Below are 17,519 nucleotides of genomic sequence, written 5' to 3' on the forward strand. Positions count from 1 at the left end.
GTCTATCTGATCTTCTAAAAGCTATCTGCAATGTCTTGGACTTCTTCCTATGTCACCTGACAGAGAGAAGTGAAATGATTTTTCTATATTAACTTCCAGTAAGCTAAGTTCAAAACCAAAATTAGCACCACCACAACACTGTGGAGCTCAGCACGAGCCAACCCACTCTACTTCTCAGCTCAGTATATTAGTTCAGCCAATCTCTGTGTTACAATGAGTACAGCAGTTCCCATGCTCAAACTAAAAAATTTAAAGCTAGCTTAGGCATATTTACGCTACTAACTACAGTACAAACCTATGTTACAACTTCACATAGGTTATCTCCAAAATACTTAATGGCACTTACATGCTGAAAGCAGTATTGCAAGGACTACTACCCTGTTTAAATCCCTTTCCTTGATGCCACTTCATCTTACCACATACCTCCTTTGTCCTCAGTTTCAAAGAGCTGTGAAATTCTTCCATTTCTTACATGAACATCTGAACCTCTTTCTTCACAGTCATTCTTCTCAGCAACCCCACTAACTCATTTGGCTTTTCATCCCCAGCCCTCTGCATCTTCTTACAGCTGACACTACTGTACCATCCAAGCACTCATGGTTCCTCCTTTAAAGCTTTTCTAAAAAAGGGTAATTGTCTGTTAAGTCAATGCCCTATGTTCAGTTTGGTCTGTTTTTGAAAACTGACCTGCTTAAAATAAACTCAACCAAAACATAGGCAAGATAAGCTGGCAATAGGCCTCAGCACACACTATGATTCAGCTGGCAAAATACAGCAAAACTGCAGATCAAATTGCTATTTGGTCTTTGTCTTTCTTCTCTTCATTCCTTCATAGTTTACCAGAAAAATCTTTGGGGTAAAATGCCCTGAATCTAATTCAGAAAATTGCAGTGCTGCAGAATCTGGCACCAATGTAACACTGATGCTTTTGTCATAATGCATTTATTCCCAGCTTTATTCTGGGACATTGCCAACAGCCACCCTTAGACTGTTCATCTTCAAAACAGAGTCCAAAAATGAAACATACACAAGGCAGTCAGCCTTTTAAGACAACACCAAACCAGGAATATCTCTAAGAGGAATTTCTGTTACTAGATATCTCAACATTGGGTAGGCAACAGTGCCAAATAAAGATGAAATTCAGAATCTGATCATAACTGAGGGTAAAGACGTCTTTCTGATATATTCTACAGAGGCTGCATTTTCTGTTTATTTTGATGGTAACTAAACTATGTCTTTCCGTGATTTTTAAGTGCAATATTTATCAGGATATTTGTTACAAAGAAGTTCAGGCAAGACCAAAACAGTTCATTACAGTTACCTCTGGAATTCACAGTGGGACGTTTTCACCTTAGAAAAAGTCCTCTTCAGTCTCTTCTTGATTGCTGAATACCCAGAAAAATCCATAAATAGTTTGCACAGAAAGCAGACTCCACTCAGGATGTACTGGATGAGTACTCCTGTCAAATCTCTGTAGCCATTCCAATGGCAAATGAAATTACCAGCAGATTTTACCAGCTCACAAAACTAACAGTAACAGCGAAATTTTCTCTGGCCAAACTCTTTATAACAGGTGAGTACGGTAAATAGTCGAATACGATTTTCAAAGTGCCCATTTCAGTACCGAGCACTGCCTGCACTCGCGTTTGCTATGGTGTTCTAACACTGCCCCCTCGTGACAGAACACAGCTTTGCAAGCAGAAAGGATTTTTCCAAACCAGTTCATCAAAGCAAAGCTTTATGAGATCCTAAATATCTGTGTCTGTCTCTATTAAAGCACTTAAATCAGTAGATGTAACAGTTCCTGTTATCCTAATACCAAATAATAGCTATTATCAATATTTCTGCTTATAAGAATTCTCAACTTGGTGCTAATCAGTATTACTAATATTTTCTGAGAGAAATCACAGGCATCTACATCAGTAAGCTGATGTGCAGCCAGAGTGTGTGTGAATTAATACCTCACTAGCTACACTGAAGTCTTGATCCATTAGTACATTAAGATACTATTTCTAGTGCAAGACATGTTCCTACATGCCTCTGTAGGAACAAAGGCTATTAAGACCTTTTTAGTAGGGACCAAGTATGCAATAACTTACTGCACTTCTAATGGGAGAAAGCTACCCAACACCAAAGGTGACCGCACAGAGAGTTAGCACATGGTAGCTAACACAGAGTTACACTATGCATTAATTCCTAGCCTTGATGAAATTTAAGTTCCGCAAGCAGACAGATAAACACCTAGCAAAAGTGGGACTTGTAAATTTTAATCAAGAGAATTTATTTTCTATATTTACATTAACACTGTAAGCATCAGCATATAATCATAGGATAATTCAAGCTGCAAGAAAACTCAGGAGGTCATCACCTCCTGTTTATCTAAAGTATTAACAGTGTCACAATTAGTCATGTCTGAAGACATTTTAACCAACAGGAACCTAAATACAAAGTTAGCTTCTCTCTTACTAGGAAAGATGGAATAATCCTGTACTTTTACATGAGTCTACGAACTTCTAAACTCTGGTAACTGCATCTCTTCTGCTCTGCTGAAAATATCTCATTAGCATTAGTGTCATTTATGGTATAACAGTAACAGCAGAGCAATTAGTCATTATTATGACTTTGCAAAGGAACCTTTTGCTCCTGGGTGATGTGACTGGAAAATGTGCTCCAAGGGTACATTACAAGCACCCCTACATCTTAAGCACTGGTCATCCATTCCCAGCTGGGAGCACAATGCTTCCAAGTCAGTGTGCCAGGGCTGCTCTGACAGCAATACAACACCATATTTCCTCCATTGTCTGGGTTTGTAGCGAGCGCAGCAGGCAGGGAATGCTAGCAAGTACTTCAAGTTCAAGCATGACCAGTACCATGCCAACAAGAAAGTACAGACATCCAGGAGCTACAGGCAGGAGAATGAGCAGGAGACCAAGAATGTACAAGGAGGGACATGGTATAAACACCAAGTTGGAGCAAAACCAGACGAAATGTTGGGCTCAAATAGTATTCAAGAGTCCCCAAACATCAAAATTATCCAGACAGGAATGGTAAACATATGGGCTGCCATTCTTTTGGCAGTGAGGCTGTATTCTATGGCAACTAGGCAGTGGTAAAAATTCAGGTCGTTGTTCCTGTGAGAAGGAAACATGAGATAAGAAATAACTGCAGAATATAACTTCTAGAACTAGAATTACATGAATTGTAGTTCAATAGCTTCCTACTGGCAGGAAAATGAAGTTAACCTGAACAAGCAGAAAAAAATATTTACATTATATTCATTAAAGACCTGAAGTGTTCCATACTCCATCTAATGGAACAAATCAACACTCCAAATTCTTAATTTAACATCCAGATTGTGCAGATGTATTCCTTTCTGAGTCAGTAAAGAGATTGATTCTTCACAACAGTTTAGTGCCATCTTTTGGCAAACACTGGAAAATCCTGATTGCTTTAGATCTGCACAGAAAAGGGTCTCATAAGAGCCCAGTACTGTTCCAAATTGTGACAATACCAATGACAGCCAGGCCATGCCAAGAATTGCTCAAATTAAGCTAATTATACTCTCAATCAATCTCTACTTAGTACAGTGAAGAGGTTGCTAAAAATAATGATATCAAAGAAGTTCCTTTTGCATCTATCGTTCTACTGCAGGAAGTAGAAAGACCCAGTACTCACACACTGCCTTGACTTGCATTCTGACCCAATTTCATCGGTGATGCAATGCTCAACAAAGTGAAAAAAACCACAATTTCTGCTATGAGCAAAAAAATTTCCTCAATCAGCCAAACTTTGGGCAAAAAATACACCACCACCATCCCCTATTCAATCACCACCTCATTCCATCCAGGTGGGGAAAATGGGTAGTGGTCTCTATCAGGTCCTGGGTAGCTATACCACTCATGTAAAGGCACAACGAGCCCCATATCAGAGGTACAACCCCATGCTGAGCTACATCATGGGATAATCACAGATCTCAAACATGGGAGCAGGGAACAGAGAGGAGGCCTTCCCAGAAGACTAAGCTCAAGCAGCAAGGGCAAGACTTGCCAACACGACTTTAGACACCATGGATGGCAAACTCCAGGAGAAGTATCTCATCCTTTTGGATTTTTATTTACTCTAAATTTTATAAATCCAGGAGTACCAAGGTACTGAGAAACCACTTAAATTGGGAGAGAATTTTACTTGTTCTTCTATTTCTTAACACTGAATAGATATTACCTATAGGCTTCTTGTCCAACATGGCAGCAGTTCCAGTAGTCTGCTATTACTACAATACTTCCCCATTTCTGCAGTGGAGACTGCATTATGCTGTTATTAGACTGCACTGTTAGTGGGTTTGGTTTGAACTTTCTGAACAAGAATGGAATTAAAATACTTCTAGGGAATGAATTACCAACTCTGAGATCTTTAGCACAACTTCTACAGCACTTCTAGAAAAGATGGAAGAGTCCTGTTTCACATTAAAATGTAGACCATTTCCAGAGCACTACATTTCAGTTTCTTGAAATCAATGGCATGATTTGCCTTCCTTAGACTAAGGACAACTGAGACTAAAAGAGACTCAGAGAAACATATACATCCTTGTGATATGACAAAACATCTGTACATAATGTGTCGTTATCTACCTCATCATATAAAAAGTGATATTCTTTCTTTGTACTACTGACTGGATGATTTAAATTAAAAATCTATTTTACCTGGTGGTTGCTTGTATCAGACACCTTCACATCCAGTGATCCTGTCAGGACAGCATACCAATTCGTCCCAATATCACCCTGACGGAATACTGGAAAGATGAAATCTTGTAAATCAGAGCTATCACTTTAAGTTTAGCAACAGTAACAAACATTTTCCCACATATTACTGTACTATTGCAGTCACTGATGGGACTATACAATTTGCCATATGAGATTACTTATTTACTATTACAGTAATATTTCCAATGACACTGGAAAGCACATATTTTAGTAAACTAGTCAATACACCATGGAAACAATGAAAGCACATAGAACTCCTTCACTCTTCTCCCCAGTCTGCTTCTTCTCTAATGTTCTTTTGGTTAATTAACCAACCAAAGAAACAAAACAAACAAGGAAAAAGGTTTTCTGAACAATGTCCCTTTGAAATTCGTAATATTTCAATGCAGACACAGCTACCACTGAATTCAGTAAGAGTTCTGGCTGAACGGCAACTGCAAGACTGTGATGTTCAGGCATTCCAACTGTGTGACTACAGAGCATCAAAATCCCTGTTACTCTAAGCAAACCCCAGTGCTGCATGCCAGATTTACCTGAGGCGTTTCTGAGACTCTACTAATACCACAGGTTTTCATCAGTTATTCCCCTGGTACACATTCCCATCACAGGACTACCACTTATTTCCATCTCAGCTTCACAGAGCAAGCACAGGTGTCCACCTACATCTGGCCCACGGGCTGCCAGAGCAGGCACGGAGCTGTTGCACCCCGCAGCAGTTTGCCTGTGGTTTGGCCTGTGCTAGCCAGGGTGCCTGGAAACCACACGCTATCAGCGGTGTGCCTCACTGATACCTTTGCCCCTGACAGCACAAAGCTCTGGCAAAAGCGATCAATAATACATTTACGGGGGAAGAATGAGGCTTAAGTCCAATGACTGGCTTGTAATCTTCCAACAGAACAGTGGCACTCTTACATCCAACTGTATGCCTTGTTACCATAGATTCACTACACACTGCATTTGTAGAGCAAGCAGCACTTCAGTCCTGCCTTGCCCTGCAACTGTGACTGCAAATATTCCACTGATTCTGCTCTCATTGATCTCTTAAAGACAACCACAGCCTAACCCCCAATTTTATCTACATAAAACAGATAATCATATGAAACTGTCTTACATGTGATTCCTTTTTCCAGATTTTCATAATATCCACAGAGACATATCTGCTGGAGAAGGTTTGGATGAAATTTCTCAAAAGCTTTCACTTCTTTCAGTCGTGTGAATATTATATCTACATCTTCACTAGAACGTTCCAAAGGCCTGCAAGAAAACAAAAGACAAATTCTCAAGGGCTTTATCAGAGAAACATCCCCACCAGCATGCACCAAACTTAAAAATGTTTGCGTTAAATATCACACTATAATATAAACCAATTAAAATGCATTTCACAACTACATAATGAAGCCTTTCCAAGATATCCTAACAACCGCCATTTATCAACTTGAGCATGATTCTTATCATTTCAACACAGGCAGTGTCCAGAAGCCCATTTAGCACCAAAGTCCTGATGTAGCATCACTGTAAAAGTATTTATGATGATGCAGTCCTTATCCTAAAGACCTTAGAATGATAATATAGTTTTAGGTCTGTAAGGAAACATTAACAAACAGATGTCCAAACACACAAGAGGTCTGTGGAATCAGTGACCAAAACAGATTTTCTCTATCTGGTTAAACGGAAAGCATTAGATACCAACAGTAACTTCTATAGCCAAGCTTCTCTTCTGCATTTTACTGAGTATAAACTGACTTTCCTCTTCTCACTTGCAAGGAAGAAAGACAACTTTAATAAGTATATTCTCTTCCATGAAGTCTCTGTCTCTTAGTGTTGGACAAATTAAATATGCAAGCAAGAATCTTAATTTTTCATTGGTAACAGTCAAGAGTTTTAATTCAAATGTTTAAAATAGATAAAATATATGACAGCAACACCTTTTAAAAAAAACCAAGACTTCAAGAAAAATAAAATTGTAGAACTCTCTAGAACAAAGTAGCATGCATACCAGCAGTTCAGCAGGTTCAGCATATTACTACATATTTATGAAACTAAAGTGAATTAGCTCTGTAACACACTTCAAATGTGATTATCAAACATTATGAATCAGCAGGTAAGCCAAACACTAGCTGACAGCATTAGAAAAAAATTTTCATAACAGATTAAAAAACCAATCACTAAGGGCAGGAAGAAACTGAATTTTCCTAGGACATCATGCTGGATCAGATGCAGAAATTATTCATGTATAAGGGCATAACAAGAAGAGAGACAACTGTTAGTAATCATTAGACCAATCACTCACTCAAATGTTGCTAGTTAATTTTACTGACAAAAATGTCCTTTCAACCAGTGGATGAACTTATAATGAACAGAAGTCAGGTAGCTACAATGAACAAAGACTAAGTTCACAAATATATATCTTTATTCACCTTATTGTTACACCCACAGCATAAGCACTCCTTCCAACAAGATTTTTTTAAAGATTCCTCTTTGAAATCAAAGACTTTAAGGAATCCAAATCTTTGTCTCAGTGAAGAAAGCCAAATCCTACTTGCATTGAATCTCCGTATCTCTAATCTTTCTTACTAAATTATGTCTAGGAGGGATTAAATCTCTATCCTCATTTATACTCCAATTTACCCTTATTAACTACAGATGAGAATAATAATTCTCTGGTGTATGCAGTTGCTTCTACATCACAGTGACATCCTCTTACCACTTCAAACTACAATCAACTACAACAGCTCTCTTTTGAAATATTTCAAGCAAGATTTTCACCCATTTTTTTCTTGACTGTGCACTAGCTGACAAGTACTAATAAGCATTAACTCTCTTGTCAAAACCCTTTTAATAAGATTAGGAGGTGCAGCTTGCAAACAGATTTAAAATCTACTTATACAAGATCCCTACCCAACTACACTAACTGTTGAAACACTAATTATCTTAATTTATGAACTCTCAAAAATAACAGCAATACCCAACAAGTCAAAAAGGTGAGATCATTCTCAGAAAATCCCCTCTTCCTAGAGAAACTGCATCTGAGACTTTCATTCCTACAGCTGCTCATAGCACTCGATTTGGGTCAGTCAATTCATTTGCACAGAACTGACTACAGGATCTTAGTGTTCAGTGGTTTTAATAGTTTGATGCAGTCAGACATGGAAAAAGGAAACAGCATCAGAAAACAGTATGCATCAGGTTAATCAACACTGTTGTCCCAGTGGTCTTTCTGAAACATAAGTGCAGAAACCTTTTCCACTTCTGATTCTGTGTAAAGGACAAGTTTGGGGGAGATTTAACTCATAGGCTGTGTAACATTTTTTCCTGAGAGCTGTTCAAGGGACAGCATTTCTATCTAGTTCAGAAGAAGGTGAGGGCAGCGATGCCCTCCACTGATGTGGCAAGGAGTGTCCTGTGCCAGGCGGATGAAGTGCAGGAAAACCTCTTTCTTCTGACAAAACTCCATCAAGGCCCCAGTAATGTGAGTCACTATGGAAGGATGAGCATTCTCACAGATAGCTGAGCCATGCCTTTTAGTTTAAAACATCCGCGGGAAACCAAACTCACATATATTGGAAAAGTCAAAGTTGTGTGTTCCTAGCAGCTTACTTCAGTAGACAACTGAGCTACAGCCCTTTGTATCAGCAGCAGTTACTTCCACTCAGAGTACACAAAGTGAGCTTTTGAAGACAGACACACAGACATGCTCTAAACCAGAAAAGGCAAACAAACTATTAAGTAACACACATAGTAGTAATCCCAAAATCGTTATATTCCTTATAATGCTTCTTAGTAGTTCTTTACGGCAAACCATTTGTTCCAACAACCTTTCTTGAAAACATACTGGATTTAATATTACTGTATGCAAATATATTTCCACAAATATTTTTACTGGGAAGGGACCCTTTTTGATCCAGTACATGTGGAAACAAAGCTAGAATTTGGGAGAGGTTTTCAGGGAATGATTTAACCATTAATCAGTCTTAGAAAAGGTCCATTCTCTTCCAGCTGTGTTTTAAGACAAAAAAAAAAAAAAAGGGCAGCAGCCAGCAAGGAATCTTAACTGCACCCCAGAATAGCACCTTATTCATGTCTCTCAAATGAGATGCACAAACACCCAGTTCAAGATTTAGCTGTTTGGTTAAGATCATGATTTCTTATTCATAAAAAACTAACTGGGATTCAACCTGTTTGACAACAAGACGCCTTTTTTTCAGAGATCCTGGGAAATGTCCTCAATGTTTAGGAGTAAGGAATTAACAATTTGGTGTCTCAAGCTAAGGTGGCCCTTGTCCTTAGGAGCACATGAAATTTTGCCTGTGTAAAATTTCAGACTGCAGTGTAACAGTGGTATCAGTAGCACTCAAACTCATTTCTACTAAGTGTTTATAATCTATAGCAATGAATCTGGTTTCAAAAGCCAAGTATTACTTAACTGAAAATAATGTACCATGGCATCAATTAACTGCTTTTTCACAGGCCTGCAAAACTCAGGCAAAGTTTGACCACTTTCTACAAAGCATCTTTTAATAAAATTATCATCATTATAACTTGTAATTATCATTACATTAATTATCATTAACTTAATATTAATCTATTTATGATGCCGAATTTTGTTTTCTGTTTCCTAAGTACAAGCTGCCTAACCTGGAACATAAACAGGAAAGGACAACATAAATTTATTTCTTCATCACAGCTATCTTACTGCAAACTTGTTTTTTGTAAAGCACAGTTTGGAGTAATACTGAAGCAGCAAATGTTATAATATAGTCCTTAGAACATTAATGATTCCATCTATTAATAGAAAAGTACTACTGATGGCAGATGGAGAATTATTCAAGCTTTATTTTCACTGTAGTCACACTTAAAAAAGGCAATGGTATTAATGCAGAAAGGAACCATTCCCCAGAACAGGAAGACAGGCTGCAAAAGTCAATCCCAAGGAATATCCCTACACTCCTAATATGGCTCTAAAAGCCTCTGGAAAGATTTTTCCAGATACCTTATGAGAGTACCTAACGTCACTTCTCTGTGATCACCACTGTTGTTCAGTCTCCCTGAGCTTAGTCCTCCCCTGCTAAACTACTGCTGGTGCTGATTTATGTCTGTTCTGTTCTGTCCTGTCATATTGATGCTGATGCTACTGAAGTGCCCCTTCACTGCTGATGCTGCAGAGTTACAATCTCATATCCATGAGCAAACAAAGTCAAAAAACACATTTCAGTGAGTCTTCAGCTACCACTGGATTTTCTGCTAAAGCTTCTGTCCTGTACCCATTCCTGAAATCTCAAGACTGACATATGGAATTAGGACCATAGGTTAATCTAAAAGTGTGAACAACTATATTAAATCAATTAAGATTCTTCAGCTCTCGTTTGGTAGATGTATGAGCTAGAGTAAAAGCATTTTAAGGCAAGGCCACCCTTGTAGAAAGTCTATGACTCCATCCCAGTAAAGCACCTCCTCCCTAGACTACCCCACCCAATTTAAAATAACCTTGAAGTCAAACTGTACTGACATCTCATTTCACTGTAGCCAAAGCAAGGGGGGCACTTGGAGAGTTGCAAAACAGGGCTACCAAATAAATTATTAGGAAGGGATGAAAAGCAAGAATAATTTCACTACCCTACAAGCCCTTCTGTTTTGTTTGACCCCAAAATGCCTTCTTACTTATAGTACTAATTTTCCTCTTCAGAGCATAGTAAGTGATTACACTGGCAGTAACGTTTTCACACAAAACACTATTCTGCTTCTTCAATACAACATCACAGCGTACATATACAAGTGACAGCATCAATGCTAGTTACACATTTCTACTCAATTATGTCAATAAGGCTTTTTTAAAAAATTATTTTATCCCTCTTTATCTGGATGTGAAGATTTCAGGAACATATTTTATAGAGATAAAACAATTTTCTTGACAATGTCTGCTCACCTATCTGTAAAAGGTGATTTTTTATAAAGAGAATCTGCCTGAAGTCTATCCTCATAAGGCTGTTCAGCTCAACATGAGCTGGCAGTGCTGGCAGTCCCAAAAGCCAGCCACATCCTGGGCAGGATCAAAAGCACGGTGGCCAGCAGGTCTGGGGAGATAATTCTCCCCGTCTACTCTGCTCTCATGAGACCTCATGTGGAGCACTGCATCCAGTTCTGGAACCTCCAACATAGTAAGGATGCGAACCTGCTGGAGCAAGTCCAGAGGAGGGACACAAAAGTGACGAGAGGGCTGGAGCTCCTCTCCTATGAACACAGTCTAAGAGAGTTGTTGTTGTTCAGCCTGAAGAAAAGGCTCTAAGGAGACTTAACAGCACCTTCCAGTACCTAACAGGGCGTATAAGAAAGCTGGAGTGGGACAAGACATGTAGTGACAGGTCAAGGGGCAGTGGTTTTAAACTGCAAGAGTGTAGTTTGAAATTAGATATTAGGAATAAATTCTTAATTCTGAGGGTGCTGAGGCACAGGAACAGGTTGCCCAGAGACCGTGTATGCTCCATCCCCGGCAGTATTCAAGGCCAGGTTGGCTGGGACCCTGAGCAACCTGATCTAGTGGAAGGTGCCCCTGCCCATGGCCAGGGGGGTTGGAATGAGGCGATCTTTAAGGTCCCTTCCATCCCAAGCCATTCTACTTTTGTATTCTCTTTTTTATTTTTAAATGCAAACTACTCAAGCTCGAAGTTCAAATACAGACAGAGGATAACTGTTACAATTCTTCACATACACAATATGGGCAAAGTATTTCTGTTCACGTGCAGTATATATAGCTTTATAAAAGAACCTATTTTGACGCTTTTAAGATTAAGTATTTGAATGTTTATGTAGTATGTTATGAAAGACTTGTTAACCTAGAAGAAAGGAACAAGTTGGAGAGTTTTGGTTTGCTTTTGTAAAGTTAATCCAATTATAAGCTATTACTTTCTCTGTTATCATATGTCCTTTTTTTTTAGGGTCTTTCTCATAGTGGGTTTGACAGTTGAGGAAGAAAAACCAGAATATATGTGGTTTTACTTTCTCTGCCAAGATGCCGCTAGAATTTTAAAACGTTTATTTCTACAAAATGTGTTCAAAAACCTGAATCCTGCTCCAAATGAATGAAAGCATTGAATTTCCTTCCCTTGATCTTTTTAACTTTTTAAAACAGCAGTATTTCAATTCAGACAGCAATGAACAAGCCCACGAAAGATGAGCAGATGGATCTATTTCTTCCACTGGTGAGACTGTTTGTAGAAAACAGCTGAAACACTAGAACAGACAAATAAAACGAGTTCATCGCTGGGTTAAAACTGAAGCATCAATGCAAAGATGCAAACTCTATGAGCTGCAAAGTACCAGTAACCACTACCATGGACCATTTAGTGAATTTAATGGTACTTGAAAATAGTGAAACATGAGCAAGGAGACAGCAGCAAGTAATGCCATTTAAACCAGATCATTTCTCTGTGCTTCCTGTACTTTCTCCTGTCCTTTCCTGACATGCAGAAAAACAATGCTGTAGGATGCAGAAAAATACCAGTACCAATGTACTATCTTCCCTTAGTGAGAGCAGGACAATACTGAAGATCTCTGCTCCAGGCAATGCTGCAAGGCTCTTTGACTTTTAATTTCTTTTTGAGAAAGGAAAGTTTAAGAGAGGAGTAACAGTGATCTATCAAAGCATTTTAGACCTGTAGTGAGACACTTAAGTGCTAAATATAAATGAAGCTACTTTTAATCTGAAGTTGTTTCCAGGTAAGGGTTTACTTCAACGGCAAGAAAGGTAACTAACTCCCACCAAAAGGCACTTTTCACTTGTTACAGTAGTATCACCAAATCTGTTTTCAACACTCACATTTCAGATCGTCTTTCCCTTGTAAAGCCTCATCATGATTCTTTCAAACAATATTCAAATTACTATTATCTTCTCTTTATTGTAATTTAAAGAGACTTTGGGATTCCAGCTCTCATTTCCTCTGACAAAAAAAAAAAAAAATTATTTAAACACTGTTCCCTAGGACTCTTACACACCCAAATCATTCTGGTGTTTAAAAAAAAAAAAACAAAACACCAAAAAAAGCAACACAAGTAAAATTGCTGATGCTTAGTTTTCAATAAATTACTACTGTCACCTACACTCAGGATCCCTGTGATAATCTCTCAGGACCTGCTACATAAGGCACAAGAAATACTGTAGGTAATCCTGATCTACACAGGTACTGAATGACCAGCCAGTGAAATGCAGACTGACTGGCTGCCGCTGCAGTCAGACAGAATTTGTTATAGTTCAGTTCTGTCTTCTTTAGTGAGGACCAAAAGAAGGCAAATATGGGGGACTCTCCTTTACCTACCTCATTATCATATTACTCAATTAACTCAGTTTGATCAATGCACTGAAAAATTATTGGAGAGTTAAATAGAGCAATCAAGTGTACTTCATTTCCTTACATACCCTGATCTACAAATCATGCATCCTTCCAAAAGGTCAATTTTTAGATCTGTATATACAGTGGAATGGCAAAAGATATATTTATTAATTATATTCATAACGACTTATCTCAAGTTAAAAATACACTACCTGAGCAATATAGCTCTAGTAGAAAATAGAGTCTTTTTCACCTTCATTTGCTGTCTAGAAAGACAGAGTATTTCAGAAGAAATAAAATTGCACAGTTATGTTCTTTCATTTATGAGCACTTTTACATATCATGCATGCTTTGCAACCAAGATGTGACTAAATCTTACTGAATTAAACCTCCAAATTTCATAAACATAAACTGGAGCTCAGGACAGTTAAAATTCCATTTGACAGAAGTAAATCCAGATGAAACTACATTAACTAGCATGTAGCTTCACAATAAACATTAAAAGCACTTTACTATGAAGACAGACTCTGAGATACACTGCAAATGAAATTTGTAATTGAACAATATGCACAAGTGATGATATCCCTTGATTCAAACTCTGGCCACCACTATTCACCAATAACACCATGCCAAATGCACCTTTCCTGATTTAGGATCTGCATTGTTACAGCTAATGAAAATTAAAAATTTACAGCAACAATGAAGCAAGTTTTACAGATTTACATTTGCACACATTTTGACAACTGATGAATTCAAAGATGAAAGGGAAAGTCAGTTAGGAAACATTCACAGATATTGATAAAGCAGCAGAAAGTAATTGATCATGCCAAATACAGTACAGAAAATACAGCACAAAGGAAGTATCATTAAAATTACAAGCTTTATTAAATGCAGCAAATTGTAGGATGCAGACAAAAGCAAATGTCATGGTGGATAAGAAAAATACTTGCACTTGGAAAATATCTGGTAAACACCTGACTTTGCGGGCACAATTTCAATTAGCTGGTTTGTAGTTTTTTTACTCCTCTGCTGGAATATGGAGTTTTGTTATAAAAAAAATTGTAATCTGCTCAGAGTATGGGATTTTAGAGATCAAATCCCAACAACATGTCAGAAAGAACTCAGGCAACGAGAGTTTAGACATGTTTCCAGTATGATCTGGTGAAGAGAAAACCTACAGTTGCACATGTAGCATATCAATCGTGCAGCCACTTGACAAGACTACCAACTGAATTTGGATATATCATGTTCTAACAGGCATATGCACATACTGCCTTGCTCTGGAAGGCTATGAGAGTGTTTATACATGCTGAGGTAATCACTTTCTCTTCCTCTTAATACCTGTCCACGGCATAAGTGTGTAACTTACTGCAATCACATGTAACAAATGGAAGCCAATACTGCAAATGCCTAAGCCAGAGAGACAATAATAAAACAGCTTGAATTTGTTTAAAATACAACTCCTGTTCCCACTAGGATTTAATCTGAATTCACATATTTGATAAAATGGACAGACGTACAAACTTAAAAATTCTTTTGGTTTCTCTAAGAAAATATGGAAAGGAAAAGGGCTTTTTTATTATTCATCAAAGACAGCACCTTTGCACTGGACTAGAAAATGAGGTGCAGGATGTGGAAAGATAAATTTGTTATTCATCACTCTCAGAAGATTGCACCCTCACATGAGCACTAGAAAGCACTTAGGCTATGTCTATACACCTCTGAGTTTCCACACCCACTGCAGTGCCTTCTGCTGCTATATCCCCACACAGACTTGATCCAAGCATATTCCAGCTTAGTCACACACTATTCAGAGAGAAAACACGAAGCACTCAAGCCAACCGGAACTGCAGTGTATGTCCATGATTCTGTTCAGATCCAAACCACATGAAAATGGTCATATTCCTATGGATTTCTTACAAATAAAAAGCAAGGGAGAGATTTATACAGAAGACAGTGTAAATTTTACCAAATGCACAAAAACATATTTAAAAATAAAACAGCATCATAAAGCAACTCTATTTATAATAGTGCCTGATTATAAATTTATATCCCATTATCTTTGACATAATTAAAGGTTATAGAGGATGACAAGCATTTTCTCTACTTATTTTACAACAATTCTTTCAGAATGTCAACTCTTTATTCAAGCCTATCTGTATGCTCAAAAGGGATCCCTTGTCTACTACTAAGCAAACAAAGCTTGCATCTCAGATACATGTTACACTGAACCAAAAAACCAAATCCTGATTCAAATATGTTGCTGTAATGTTACGTAGCGTCAACATGATTTTACATTCAAATCTGTAAGAGGAACAGGTCTGAGATACTACCCTGTACACATTATTTCAGTTTTTTTAGACATACATAATGCAAGACTAACAAGGGTGACAAGGTTATAAAGGCTCAGTATGTACAATATGTCCTTGAAAAGCCCATTCCTACTTATATAATTTATAAGTCATTAGGCAAAGATCGTAACATTCTCAGCACAACAGGCTAGTGAAGCTACCTACATGCTTTGCCCTGTGATCTGCTCCTCCAGTCTGCTAAGGCACTGAAGGTTCCATTTAATTCAGAGAAAAACACAAGATACCATAGCCAGGTATGAAATTCTGGGATCTCTAGCAGCTGTGCATGCTGTGAAACTTTGTATCTGAAGCCGATTAAAACAATTAACTGAATTCATAAATGCGATCAGGTTTAGAGAAATAATAGTTATGTAAAAAATACTTTGTCTACCACTCATTAAAGACACGTCACCATGTAAATTTCCAGGTTAGATGGTTTTTGGTGTGAAAGAACACATGAGACTAGAGAAGGCATTCTTCCAAAGTACACACATGCAAAAATCAGTGACCATTTTTTAATTATGTGCAGAGCAGATATACAGTAAAGTGCTAAGATTAGAGGGATACTTCTGCTCCCTAAGAAATCAGTGATAAGGCAACTATTATTTCAAATGTAAAAGGACCGGTTTCCTTAAGAGAAAAGTTATTTACTCCTCCAGGTATAACCAGAGTGTATAGTTGCTCACTGCTCATCCTCTCTCCTGCAAAAATAAAATATTCTTGATAGACCACAGTGTTCTGAAATTTTCCTTACCTTTACACTTGTAACTTTACATATAAATAGTGTACCACATATTTGATTTTTAAGTGTGGATCTTTGACTTTTGTGGCCAGTAACTACACATAAAAGCTGCATGGACAAAGCACTGGTAGTCCCAGCCCACAGTAACCTACACAGTAATAACATTTCTCCTGTAACATTTTGGCAGTTTTTCATTTTCATATGTGCTCTAATTTTATATGTTAGTAGTTCCACTTTGGCACATGATTTGGGGAAAAACCTGAAGAACATATACAAAATACATAATTTCTACACATGATGTATTTTGCTATTTCCATTTTGAATTAAATTCTTTTTTTCCCCCACATAATTATATTGGATAATCCATATTACATGCTATTTTAATTGTCTTTGTTGAGGCTCACTTAACATTCTAAAGCATCCCAGTTTTAGAACTGTCTTCCTCCTGGAAATATATTCATTGACTAAAACATACTAAAACTCTATTTATTATTCAGTAAAAACACATGGTACTCTATAAAGAATTGACTCATTAAATGATCCCATATTCACAGAATTCACACCTAGGATAGAAAATGCTATACAATTTTTAAAAGGCTTAAAATACATAGAAATTGATAATAATTCAAATGAGTACACTGGTAAGATTATCTATAGAAAATAAATACACTTTGGAAATGTGTGTAAGTTAATTAAAAACACTTTATCTAAATTTTTAGATGAAAAACCAGAATAAAATGCATAAATGTACTTCCTATGATCACAAAGCAGAGCACAGCAGAGACCAGGAAAAAAACCCTAAAATCTTTCATGTATGGGTTTGTCCTACATACAGACTGCCTTCTGGGAAAGGGTAAGGCATAATTCTTAAAAGCACTTGGAACTGATTCTTTCTACTCAATAAATTGGCGCTACTAGCTTACTCCAAATAACAAAAAGTGACAGAAAAGTTGCACCTTAATAGCGCTAATGAAATTTGTGTTACAGAAAGGGTCAGCATTAGTAATTTTCATACAAAATAATGACAGAGAGATTTCTAAATGAAATGCCTCACATATGTTTCCTAAATACATCATCTACTCCCCAAGGCTATGTACTTCATTAAGCCCTGAATTTTAGTTTACAATTTAGATCTCACAGTGTATTGCATTTAGGAAAACAGAAATGACAGGATCACCTATCTAAAATGCAAATCATACTCTCCTTCACATCCACTCAATGTCAGTTTACAGATAGGCCTCACTTCGGTTTTTAGATGGCTAGATTACCATCAACAGTTCTGTTTGTATTTACTTTAGGAGTGCTTTCAACATTTATACACATAAATAAATTTATTTGACCT

At 37.5% G+C, this 17,519-nt stretch overlaps 1 protein-coding gene across 3 annotated transcripts in view; it reads right to left on the bottom strand.

Annotated features, from left to right (window-relative positions):
• RAPGEF4 (Rap guanine nucleotide exchange factor 4) overlaps nt 1-17,519 on the bottom strand; it is a 157,354-nt gene that overhangs the window by 136,641 nt on the left and 3,194 nt on the right. For all 3 annotated transcript variants that reach the window (XM_048310068.1, XM_048310067.1, XM_048310069.1), the window contains exons 2-3: nt 5,872-6,014; nt 4,701-4,789 (exon numbers count right to left, since the gene is read on the bottom strand). In XM_048310068.1, coding sequence (XP_048166025.1) covers nt 4,701-4,789; nt 5,872-6,014 — 232 coding nt within the window. The remainder of the gene's footprint in view (nt 1-4,700; nt 4,790-5,871; nt 6,015-17,519) is intronic.

Source organism: Corvus hawaiiensis, chromosome 7, assembly GCF_020740725.1.
Source record: "Corvus hawaiiensis isolate bCorHaw1 chromosome 7, bCorHaw1.pri.cur, whole genome shotgun sequence".
NCBI lineage: Eukaryota > Metazoa > Chordata > Aves > Passeriformes > Corvidae > Corvus > Corvus hawaiiensis.